Source organism: Carassius auratus, chromosome 29 (assembly GCF_003368295.1).
Source record: "Carassius auratus strain Wakin chromosome 29, ASM336829v1, whole genome shotgun sequence".
Lineage (NCBI taxonomy): Eukaryota > Metazoa > Chordata > Actinopteri > Cypriniformes > Cyprinidae > Carassius > Carassius auratus.
In genome coordinates, this window is record NC_039271.1 from 2,056,125 (window position 1) to 2,069,026 (window position 12,902).

Genomic DNA, 12,902 nt, shown 5'->3' on the forward strand with positions numbered 1-12,902 from the left:
ACCATTCTTACAGTGTTCACTAACCTCAGCTTGGTAACTACAGTAAAAAAAAAAAAAATATTCACTGATTGATTATGTTAATGCACAACGGCTGTTATGAAAACTAAAGTCTAAAGTATTTCTGATGCATATATTGCAAAAAAAACATTTGATTTTGCATTCATTTGGTTAATGGTTATGGAATCATTTAGTTCCATTATTATTATTATTAGTATTATTATGATTTTAAATGCAACTGGTTCTGGAAGACAAAAGTCTCTTATCTAATGAGTTTATTGGCTGAACACGTAAATACACACGTCCTCATGGACTCTCCCACGGTGACATCCGCTCACTTTGTTATGAACATGGCCTAACCATTACTCCCATTTTACCCTCTCTCCCTGCTCTCTTGTCCTCACAGATGTTTTTGATTGTTCAGTGTTCTCCCTTTTCCCAGTATTCTGGCCTACTGTACAGCTCTGATGGATGAGAGTGTTATCATTATTGTAAATAAACATTTGGAAACTAGAATTCAGAACACATCCGGAAGATGTAAGCGTGGCAGAAGCTGCTTGTATGGACATGCACTCTGCTTTATGCTGGTTTGTTTCCATCATTCTAAACCCCTTGTTTTATGTTTGTATGGTGAATGTCTCATTCAGGTGAATGGGGGCTACTTCACATGGGGAAGCAACTTGTCTACGCTCTCAGACATCAACATCCAAATTCCTACAGGTACATATTGCTTACTAGAGATTAACTCTCAGATGATCAAAGACTTCTCTCATTCAATAATTCATTTTTTTTTTTGAATATTGATATCAAGAGTGCTTGATTATTAACAATAAATAATCTGTAACTATAATAAATAGATAAATAAATACCCTTATATACTAAGAGTTTTTATTTATTTATTTATTTATATGCAATCTGTAAATATAATAAATAATTAATCTTAGATATCAAACATTCTTGTTATTCATTTATTTAAAATTAAATATAATAAAAAAATTCCCTTGATATCAAGAGTGCTTGTTTCTTTATTTATAGTAAATAATCTGTAACTATAATAAATATCCTTATATATTAAGGTTTTTATTCATTATTTATAGATAATCTGTATAGTGAATTAATAATTGATGACATCAAGAGTTCTTAATTTATTTAAAAGCAGTCATACTTAAAGTTTTTTTTTTATTATTAGTTATGCTTAGTTTAAGAAAGTTTAATCATTTGCTTATTTATCTACAGTTCAATCACAAAAATCACAATGTGATACAAATGCACCAGAATTATCCAAAATGGCCAGTTGATGTTGACAAGAAATTACCCTGCATAAAAAAAAACTATGATTAATCTTCACCTTGTTTCAGGTCAGCTGACCATGATTGTGGGCCAGGTGGGTTGTGGGAAATCATCCCTGTTATTGGCCATGCTGGGGGAGATGCAGACGATCAGGGGGAAAGTCTACTGGAGCAAGTGAGAACTGACACATTTGCCTACATACTGTCCTCTAAAGCAGTTCAATGTTTGCATTGATGTAGTAGAAAACAGGGGAGTACATATGCATGCCAGATCCATCAGATGCTAATCAAAGTCTTCATCTGTACAAACACACATGAACATAAATAGCCCACTGTCCACTGCATCCGCTATTATTATGATGTATGTACCACTGTGTGCATACATAGACTATGTGTGTGAGGGCCGTCTTACTCCTTGTGTGTGTGTGTGTGTGTGTGTGTCATACTCCATTCATTACACTGCTCTCTGATTTCTTCTCTCTTTTTCTCCCTCATGTCATTCTGGCATCTGTTATCACCACACAAAGGAAGTGCTTTTCTTTCTGTGAATCTCTCCATCTCCATGCTGGAGATGCTCTCTGATTAGCATTTGTACGCAAAGCCAAGCAGATCTACATGGTTCCTATAATCCAGCGATTAAAGAAAGTCCAAGTCCTTAAAATGTATATACAGTGGATCCAAAATAGCATTTACTTGAGTCACATTTAAACGTTTTAACTGCATTATAGAATACTAAACCATCTAAATGGTTTGTCATTTGTTGTCTTTTATCAAAACTGACTTTTTAAATTTAAGTTTGAATTAAAATGCTAAAACACATCCAAAAAAAATCAGGATGTATATTTAAATCTGTCATTCACCCTTATGTTGTTCCATAATTTTTATTTTATTTCTTTTTTCTTGGGAACACAAAGATGATACAGTTGTAAATAAAACAAAGATTATCATAGTATGTTTCACACACACACAAAAGTATTTCTACTTTTCTAAATGTCACATAGCAATTTCTATGAGAAAAATGTTTCAAATTAAATCCTATATCAAATTTTTGCTTTGTATTTCACTAAAAATGTTTAGCGTTTTTTGTACATGCAATGACAGAGGGCCCAGTGTAGCTTTGAACACCACTGACTTTCATGGTATAGACGAAAAACATTTGTACCCAAATACTATTCGGGCCAATGTAATTAGTTCAAATTTGCATTCAGTTCACATTAATAAAAACTAATTTAAGACAGTTCGCAATATTGAGTTGAACTGTGTTTTGATAAGTTGTAAATTCAGTCTCAGTTTGTCAGGGACGGTCTTTGCAAACAGTGCAATGAATGTTGGTCTGCGTTTTCCAGTTTAAGTTCTCTAATGACAATGACATTACTCTCCAGCTAAAACAAAATGCTAATTATATATCACTAAACCAGTTTCTGGAGAGCATGTATTGCTCAAACTATAACTCTTCACCTCATGAGGAGAGTATGTTATTGTTTTTATAGAACGACACACATCCTGATGCACTCACTAACTCTAGCCACATGTGTGTGTGTGTGTTTCTGTGTCCTCTTCACCAATGGTGTGCACAATCAGGCTGCCTGATTATGAGGTACTCTACGATGGGAGCATAAGGTATTTTACCGGGGGTCTTCACATGCTTACATGCTACACAGCCACAAAACAATGACCTATAAACCAACACTGAGGACATTTTGTAACAGGGTAACAAGATTACAGGCTTGCTAGCTGCTAACTAGAACCGTTTTACAGTTATGAGCTATAACGTGTTGTAATGTACCCGACTTACAGCGGGCAAGACACCGGCCAGTCTCACGAAGAAACGAGGTACCCGTTTGCGAACCCTTTCAGCAGATGTGGCATCACCCCCCCACACCCCACCCCATGCATTCATCTACCAATACATTTTATCCCTTTACATTTATCTGGCTTAAATATAATGGGTCGCAATGTTTATTTTTGTGTGATGTGCAGTGAACAGTGAAATAAAGTAAAAATGCTGGGAGTCTTCACCTCCAACACACTGGGGTTTTCTTGTACTGATATTGATTTCAAACAATATTTGGTTTTGTTACAGCCAGTCCCCTCCAATGGAAAGCAAAACAGACAAGAGGAAGTCGTCCTCAATATCATAAGGTTTATTGTTGGGGTTCTGATTTCATTGGTTGTGCCGGAGCTTGCCATATTGGGCCAACATTTTAAGTCAATTTTTTTGCAGAACTGAACCTAGAAATGGCTTATTATAGCAGTCTATGAATAAGAATGGGCAGGAGAAAATGTTTTAAAGACACCCATCAGCTCTCACAGTGAAGGGCTCCCTGCATTTCTTTCATCTGTAGCTTTAATCTCATCATTAACAAGGTTTTTCCCCCCTTCATTTCATATCAGAACTATTATTGCTTGGTTTGATGGCACGCTGAGTGTGTTTTTCCACATTTCCAGTTTATCAACTGTTTCCTTTTATTCTGTTTCTCATCCTGTGATGGCTCAGAAAAAACAGGTACTCTGTGGCCTATGCAGCGCAGAAGTCATGGCTGCTCAACGCCACTGTAGAGGAAAACATCACGTTTGGAAGTCCCTTCAATATACAGAGGTGAGGTTAACAAGATCTCAAACTTTACTGTGGAAAATGCTATCATTTTAGAACATTTTTGTCATCTATTTAATTTGTCACAATTTTTTCGTTTTTTCTGTCAGCTCTCATTTCTAATTTTTAAAGTCAACATAAAATCAAAATGGACCTTATTTACTTCAAGGCATAATTCCTTGTGCAATGTATGCATATTCCTGGTCTTATTGTGAATGAATCACTGGTGCACTTTTTTTTTTTTTTTTATTACCCCCAGAATTTGCATTCATGCTCTAATGTTACATAACTGTTTTGGATAAAATTGATAAAATCAAGACTTTTACAATTTTTTTCTCATCACTACCCATTTTCACTCAGGAACATACACCTAGTACTTTAGATCTTCATTTAGAATTTAATATTTAATCTCCATTTATTAGAACAGCATCTTTCTTTTTGACATTTTTTTTTCTTGATTTTATGAGTTTCAGATTTTTTTAATTTGTTCATCATAAAGCCAACATAATATCAAAACTGGCCTTGTGACAACTGATTGATACACATTTTTTCTTTAAAAAAAAGGACATTGTATCATAAACCAAATTATAACTTGAAATTATGAAACTTAGCCCATATGAGATAATTAATTAAATAAATAATTTAATTGCCTCAATAGAATATGTTTTAGTTTGTGCATGACAGTTGAGCTTACATTCCTTTAGCCTTTCTGCAATGTTTTAAATGTTGCACATTTTTTGGCATTCTATTAGAGAATGCTCACATTTAAGGATATCTCAATAGATAAATTAAAGGCCTATTCTTATTTTTTTTTAGTCATTGAATATACCTTTTTACTTGAAGTATGTCATATCATGGAAATAAAATTAGAGACTGCACTGACTAATGTCAATATGATTGAAAAAGTGCTGTGAACTTGTCATTACGGGTTAAAGCTTTAACACCCCTTTGATTTTAAATCTGTCAGCAATTGCACCACATTTCCAAGTTTTGTTGGTTTAATATTTTTTTTACAGCGTTCAAGGATAGATCGCTACTATGGTAAAACTATCTGTGGAAACTTCAGGTCACGACATTGTTAATTTTTACTCCCTGGAGAGCTTATGTTCAAGATTCCTAGCCTTTGGTTTTTCAGGAAATATTCTTATGTTTTTAAACTCTCAATATGCTGAACAGATACAAAGCTGTGATTGATGCCTGCTCGCTTCAACCAGATATCGACCTCCTTCCTTTTGGAGACCAGACTGAAATCGGAGAACGGGTAAGACAGGACTGTGCACTGTGTCTGGGCTTGAGACCAGCTCTCTGACCTCAGCTGCTGTGATACTAATCAAATAAAGAGCTGTAATCGAGACTACCATGACTTTTACATTATGTCATCAGAATGAAAAGTGTTTAACTGGTGTTTGCGTGTTGTAATCCTACAGGGAATTAATCTCAGTGGTGGTCAGCGACAACGGATCTGTGTGGCCAGAGCTCTATATCAGAACACCAACATTGTTTTCCTGGTAGGAACCAAGTTTTCCAATACAGATAACTCCATGATATAGTGTCTTACCTCCTCCCTGTGCAAGTGATTTACCACACTGTTTGAGTATTATGAATGACCACAGTTTTAATTAAATTTGTCTGGCCAGAAGAGATTTCTTAACTAAACATGATAGCACAGGGTAAGTTGTGGCAGTGATAGCAGAAAAAACAGTGACGTGTAAGGGCTGTTATTGGATTATTGTACATAACCACACACCCTTCTGGACAGGATCATGAATACACCTCATTCCAGTTACCATTGCTTGGAGTCACATTATGTCTGACATCCTAGAAAGTCAACAGAGTTGATTCAATGTCTTTTCGGATCAGTCAAGAAGTGATTTAAGCACATTTAAAGTGCATTTCTATTGAAATAGTTACTCTCTGCCGCTGAACAGCTTCCTGAATTGAAATGGTCATTTCTTTTGTATTTACACTCAATAAAGGAAAAATAAAGGTCGGTGTCATTAAGAACCTTTAACATCCGTTGCACAAAAAGCTTCTTTATAGCTAAAATGATTATTCTTTAGATGTTCTTCACACTAAGAAAAAATGGTTCTTTTAAGTAGTCACCCTAGTTTTGGATTTGCTTACCTATAGGATGACCCGTTCTCTGCCCTTGACATCCATCTCAGTGATCATCTGATGCAGGAGGGGATACTGAAGTTCCTTCAGGATGACAAACGGACAGTGGTCTTGGTCACTCATAAGCTGCAGTACCTCATCCATGCTGACTGGGTAACTACTGGGGTTTCTTTGAGATTTTAAGGCTAGTTCTTCATGATTCTCTGAAAAAGGGAATGTTTTGAGTAATTAAAGATACATCACTTGAAAATAATGAAAAACAAATGGCTTTTGACTTTGTCTTTATTTCACTGGGTGGTAGATAATAGCCATGAAGGACGGTTCAGTGCTGAGAGAGGGGACCTTAAAGGACATCCAGACTTATGATGTGGAACTCTATGAGCACTGGAAGACCCTGATGAACAGACAAGACCAGGAGCTCGAAAAGGTCTTTCTGCTTTAAATCCCAGCTCACTTTCGAGTTTTTAAAACACTAGGCATAACACATTTGCCAAGTCTTGAATAGTTACAGAGAACAATCATATGTTATGTAACTCTTCTGTTAACTCTGACCACCCAAAATCTGTAGACTGGCTATGACTTATGGCGACTATCATTGACTTGTCAAAAAACTGGACAAAAGTTGTGTAGCGCATTCCAGGCTTAAAACAAAACAAAAAAATTAAATTAATACTAAACAGACACCAGTTTTAAGAAAGATTTGAAAAAAAAAAATTCTGTTGCTTTGTTTTAGGAGACTGAAATGGAGAGTCAGACCATTCTGGAGAGGAAGACTTTGAGGAGAGCTTTCTATTCCAGAGAGGCAAAGAGCCAGACTGACGATGAGGATGAAGGTAATTGTTCATCAAAATTTCAGCCCTATATCTCCTCTTTTTATATATATATATATATATGTATATTTATCTACAACATCTTTTTCACAGAGGAGGAGGTGGAGGAGGATGACGATGACAACATGTCCACCACCACCAGCCGCCGTTCTAAGATCCCATGGAAGATGTGCTGCCGTTACCTTTCCTCAGGTGGCTTCCTCATGGTCTTCCTGATGGTGTCGTCAAAGCTGGCCAAGCACTCGGTTATGGTGGCCATCGACTATTGGCTAGCAGCTTGGACATCCTCAAACCAGCATAACCAAAGTCTCGCCGATCCATTTGTCAATGCAACCAATTACACAAAGAATGATGACGCTCAGATCGCTGAGGTGACCCATCACTGCCTTTTCCTCTTTCAAATGTTGTCTTTAATATTGTACATTATAGTTATTCTGAAGTGGAGCTCTTTGGGTGTTTTACAGCATCGCTCCTACGTGCCAGTGTTTATTATCCTGTGTGGAGCTGCGATAGCACTTTGTCTTATCACTTCCCTAACCGTAGAGTTCCTAGGAGTGGCTGCAGCTACAAACCTCCATCACAACCTCCTCAACAAGATCATTCATGCTCCCATCAGGTACACATTATGATGAAACCTACAGTTATTTGAAAGCCGAGTAGAGACAGTGTGATATCGATTCAACAAGGAGCATCATTATAAAATGTCCTTTTGCATCATTGTTAGATTCTTTGATGTCACCCCACTTGGACAAATCCTGAACCGTTTCTCAGCGGACACCAACATCATCGATCAGGTGAGAGAAAGGCCTGTCTGATTCAAGTGCCAAGTACATTGCTTCCCACTGAGATGAGCAGCCTTGGGTTTCCACACAAACATGTGACCTCAGTGCTGCAGCAGGCAACGTTATCATATTAATGAGATTAAGAATGTGGCGTGTGTGTGCTAATGTGCATCTTTTTCACTCTCTCTCCACAGCACATTCCCCAGACACTAGAGTCTCTCACTCGCTCCATTCTTCTATGTCTCTCAGCAATCGGAGTCATTGCTTTTGTCACCCCTGCTTTCCTTATTGCACTGGTGCCCCTCATGGTGGCCTTCTACTTCATTCAGAAGTACTTTCGGGTTGCTTCCAAGTAAGTAGTTCACTGAAGGGTGAATGCACTCTCTGGCTAAACATGTTTCAATTATGGATTTCACATTGGAAATGTTATCTCTACTCAAGTACTTTGTATAGGATTATTTTAACTGTGTTAAGTAAACCCAACTTTAGTCTACATGTCAAAATAACTTGAATTAAGTTAATGTTTTTTTACTTCATAATGTTTAATAAAGATGTCATCTATTGATCTTCTGGTGAAAGAGACAGACTTTCCCTCTGGTGACATATGCTGGACTTCTCTAATCGATTAGTTTTCTTAAATTAAAACTTTCTTACAATCGACTGTAAGCCAGCATTAATTTTTTTGAGTGCAATGTCCAATCAACAACTACTATCTGTTACACTCAGATGAATGCCACAAGTAAAGTCACTTTTATTTCCATATTGCTTTATACAGTACAGACTGTTTCAAAGCAGCCTCTCAGAGATAAACAGGAAAAAAGAATACATTTTGGAAACTCAACTGTTGAGACAATTCTGCTCTAAACCAGCTCTAAAAGACAATAGTCTAATTTCACTACTGAAAAAAAATTATTTAAAGTCAGAATCAAATCCTTTTACGTTAGCTATGATTTTTTAAAATTACATTTTTACTTCCAGAACCAGACTCTATTGACTCGTTCTCTCTTTCTCCTTCAGAGATCTGCAAGATCTCGATGACTCCACTCAGCTGCCTCTTCTCTGTCATTTCTCTGAGACTGCAGAGGGCCTCACCACCATTCGAGCATTCAGGTCAGTGAATTGTGGGTTTTCTGAAAAGCACGCGGCTGTTTACATGAACCACACTTTCTCTTTCTCTCCGTTTTCCAAGACTGGATGCAGAACTAAGCAGTTGCATATGAGTGAGAACAGAATTAAGTCTCCAGAGTGTTTACTTGAATGAATTGAATGTTCTCATCCTTCACAGCTGTGTTAGCTCAAGTTGGTCATTGTTCGGTATCACGTAATAAATGGTTTTGACACAAAGTTAAAGGTCTCTGTTTTCAGGCACGAGGCTCGTTTTAAGCAGCGGATGTTGGAGCTAACGGACACCAACAACACAGCCTACCTGTTTCTCTCTGCTGCCAACCGGTGGCTGGAGGTCAGAACTGTGAGTAAAGTTGAGTTTTAATGGATTTCAGAGGTGCTGGATCTGAAGAAAAAAATATTAGGGGAAAAAGTACCATATTTTCCGGATTATATGGCGAAATTTTTTTCATAGTTTGGCTGGTCTTGCGACTTATTTATCAAAATTAATTTGACATGAACCGAGAGAAATGAACTAAGAGAAATGAACCAATAGAAAACATTACCGTCTGCAGCCACGAGAGGGCGCTCTATGCTGCTCAGTAGTCTACACTGAAGACATAGAGCGCCCTCTCGCGGCTGTAGACTGTAATGTTTTCTCTTGGTTCTTGGTTCTAAATAAATGCGACTTATAGTCCAGTGCGACTTATATATGTTTTTTTTCCTCATCATGACGTATTTTTGGACTGATGCGACTTATACTCAGGTGGGCCTTATAGTCCAAAAAATACGGTACTTACACTTTCTTACCAAAATGATACTGTAGTAGAAATGGTAAAGAAATCATCTGAATTTCAAATGCAAATGTGTGTAATGTTCAAAATTACAATCTTGCTGGTCTATTAATTATAATTATATAAATCAATAAATAACATTCTGTGAAAGTAAACACAAGAGAGAAATTAGAAACTGAACACTAAAATAACCACAAAAAAACTTTACTGAAATATAACTTGACAAATTTTACTTGTTTACTTAATGTAGAAATATCAACACGATCTCATGGCAATTTAGAATTATTTTATATTTTACCATAGTAGTGACTAATTCATATGAATTTGTACAAAAATGTGAACGTTTTTGTACAATATGCTTACACTCTGCTAAGGGTTAGGGGTCGAGCTTCATGTTTTTTTGTGTGTGTGTGTTTTTGTATGATTGCATTGTAAAAATTTTAATGAAAGAACTATCTTAACACTAAAATAGATAGAAATTATCTCATTAGATACTCTTTTAAATTAAATTCAATAATATTTATATTAATAATTAAGTTTTTCTTTAAAAAAGCATGTACAGTATGATTTTAGTAACCAAATTGCTACAGATAATTGTAACATTTAACAAGTAAAACTTTGATAACTTGAAATCCCTATATAATTGCATTTGTATTTTCCTCTCAGGATTATCTGGGTGCCGTGATTGTCCTCACTGCAGCAGTGGCAGCGATCTGGACCTCATCTCAGTCTGGTCTGGTTGGACTTGGTCTAACATATGCCCTCACTGTGAGTTATCCATTCAAACACAGCTTTATTGAATTTCTAGCATGCAGCAGTGGTCATCAGTGATTTAAAAGCACTTAAAAGTCCTCGACATGCTTTGTGTTAAGGTGACAAACTACCTGAACTGGGTGGTGAGGAATCTGGCGGACCTGGAGGTCCAGATGGCTGCAGTAAAGAAAGTCAACAGCTTCCTGAGCACAGAATCTGAGAACTATGAGGGATCCATGAGTAATAAATCCTTCCCTGACACTTTTAGTATATTTTCTAAATAATAATAAAGAACACATATATTTCGATAATCATCCAGGGTATTATTTGTCTCTAAATTAAGATTTAGATTCACTAGATTGAAGCCCATATTTCCAGCTTTCTGGCTTCCAAAGAGCTGCTACATGTGCGTTTCCTCACATTGTTGTGCACTAGGAAAGAGTGACCTGACAAACCACTGAGAGCTTCACGAAGGGACCTTTAGTACATCTAAACTCGCCTCAAGAGATGAAGGCCTGAGAAAAAGAAGTTTTAGCATTATCCTGTTAGTGCCACTGTTAGCCTAAAAAATTGGCTTATTCTCCTCAGTGACATAATGGAAAACTGAGCTGGATAGCAGTAGGCATGAGACTAAGCCCTGAAATTTGGTCACCATATATAGCTGTGCTAATTGCAGGTTGTTAAAGTGCTCACTTGCAGTGCTCTGGTTCTTTGTTGCCACTGATGTATTAGTGTTATGTCTACTTTATACTCTCCTCAGATAAAGTCATGTGTGGCGGCACTTAATCCACTGACTGGGCAGGAAAGAACATTCTGTAGTTAACCATTCTTTTAATGAAATTCTTTTGCAAAACATGCTTTAAAGATTAAAGGGTCAGTACGTTTGTTTCTACTTAAAACGTTTTTGCGCCTAAAGAAATGAATAGTTCTAAAATTATGTGCACTTAAATGAAATGATGCCTCCAGATCACATGACCAGTCGGAAATGTCAGATTTGCTCTTGTAACTTATAGCATGACTATATTGGCCTCGCTGTTGAATATATAAAATAACGATCAAACTACTTTAATTTCAGATGTCTCACAGGTACCGGAAGACTGGCCACAGCATGGTGAGATCAAGATACAAGATCTGTGTGTCCGTTATGACACCATGCTCAAACCTGTCCTCAAACACGTCAATGCACACATTAACCCTGGGCAGAAGGTACGCAACAAGCCACTCTCAGAAAAATTATTTCTTGATTATATTGATTATATTTTGTTGCCAGCACAACATTTTTAGTTTCTTTAAAAATAAGAAAAAATAAATTGGATAAAAAATAATAATTTAAATATAGATATTTTTTTATCCAAATGTTTTTTTTTCTTATTTTTAAAGAAATTTTAAATGTTGTGCTGGCAACTAAATATAATCAATATGTTTAAGCTGAACTACTTAACTAAAACTGCTAAAACTGAAATAAAATAAATGAAGGCTAAATAGGAATATATATATATATATAAACTAATAAAAATGATAAAAGTACATTATATAAATACTAACATTTAAACTAAAAATTAACATGAAAACTATATTCAATTAATAAACTTCAATGAATAAACATTATTATTACCCTCAAGCTGTATTGTATGTTGTCTGTTGACCTTAAAAGTATCAATATAAGATCCTAGATGTCACAACCTTCAACCGAAGCTGACATTGAGCATTTGGCAGCCCTGATACCGATCGAACTGTTGCAGCACATAACACTCAGTTGAGGTTTTGTCACTGTGGTGTTAATTTTTTCAGTGCTCTGCGAAACCACAGTTAATCTCTGCCTGAATATCAACTACACAGTGTAGCAAAAGTCCATCATCCACTTTTATCTTTATTAGTCTTGTTTTTAGGAGGCCCCCTGGCTCTCAATATACAAGCATGACAGCTTCTTATTGTGACATGGGAACTTTAACTGTCCGCACTAGTTTGTGTAATTTAGGAGAACAGCAGCCCTGAGCATGTTTATACAAAAGCAATCTGAAAATGTCAGGCTGTGTCAAGTGCTTACGTCTTATTCTTTCTGTCCCAGGTGGGCATCTGTGGTAGAACAGGCAGTGGAAAGTCTTCGCTGTCTCTGGCCTTTTTCAACATGGTGGATGTTTTTGACGGTAGGTCTTCCTAGGACACTTTCAGGTCTCTATTTAATTAAATCTTATGTTAACGCTGAGCATTACAGCGCTCGGATGTATGTCAGGCTTACTGCAGGGGAGACGCTGATGCTTGTGGATCCCTAGAGAAGAAAAAAATAGTTAGGAAAATATAAAAGAAAAGCCATGGACATTTTTGATAAAGCTATTTTAAATGTCCTCAGCTGCTTACCCTAGAAACATTTATTTCTCTGTCTGTGTTGTTTGTGCTTATATACTTCTGGTTATTGTCAATTTGACAAGCAGCCATGATGTTATATTTAGACATAAACCATAGATATCTGTTGAGTCTTACTGTCATTATTGATGATGCAATATATTAAGTACATGTTCACTAATGCATTTGAATGCAAAATATTTTTTTCCTTCATAATAAAAAAGAAGTAGATGGCAATGCTATAAATAGCAGTTATAACTAAGTAGTTATTTTGAGGGTATTGTTTTTGTTATTATGACAGA

General features: G+C 36.3%; 1 protein-coding gene across 1 annotated transcript in view; it reads left to right on the top strand.

The window, feature by feature from the left end:
- Positions 1 to 12,902, top strand: part of LOC113047826 (ATP-binding cassette sub-family C member 9-like) — a 32,680-nt gene that overhangs the window by 13,935 nt on the left and 5,843 nt on the right. The window contains exons 17-35 of the mRNA XM_026209150.1: positions 645 to 717; positions 1,356 to 1,461; positions 2,868 to 2,906; positions 3,784 to 3,885; positions 5,056 to 5,140; positions 5,307 to 5,387; positions 6,010 to 6,147; positions 6,296 to 6,421; positions 6,728 to 6,827; positions 6,918 to 7,195; positions 7,289 to 7,440; positions 7,549 to 7,618; positions 7,801 to 7,958; positions 8,624 to 8,716; positions 8,972 to 9,074; positions 10,171 to 10,272; positions 10,377 to 10,497; positions 11,333 to 11,463; positions 12,326 to 12,404. Of these exons, the coding sequence (XP_026064935.1) occupies positions 645 to 717; positions 1,356 to 1,461; positions 2,868 to 2,906; positions 3,784 to 3,885; positions 5,056 to 5,140; positions 5,307 to 5,387; positions 6,010 to 6,147; positions 6,296 to 6,421; positions 6,728 to 6,827; positions 6,918 to 7,195; positions 7,289 to 7,440; positions 7,549 to 7,618; positions 7,801 to 7,958; positions 8,624 to 8,716; positions 8,972 to 9,074; positions 10,171 to 10,272; positions 10,377 to 10,497; positions 11,333 to 11,463; positions 12,326 to 12,404 (2,137 nt within the window). The remainder of the gene's footprint in view (positions 1 to 644; positions 718 to 1,355; positions 1,462 to 2,867; positions 2,907 to 3,783; positions 3,886 to 5,055; positions 5,141 to 5,306; positions 5,388 to 6,009; positions 6,148 to 6,295; positions 6,422 to 6,727; positions 6,828 to 6,917; positions 7,196 to 7,288; positions 7,441 to 7,548; positions 7,619 to 7,800; positions 7,959 to 8,623; positions 8,717 to 8,971; positions 9,075 to 10,170; positions 10,273 to 10,376; positions 10,498 to 11,332; positions 11,464 to 12,325; positions 12,405 to 12,902) is intronic.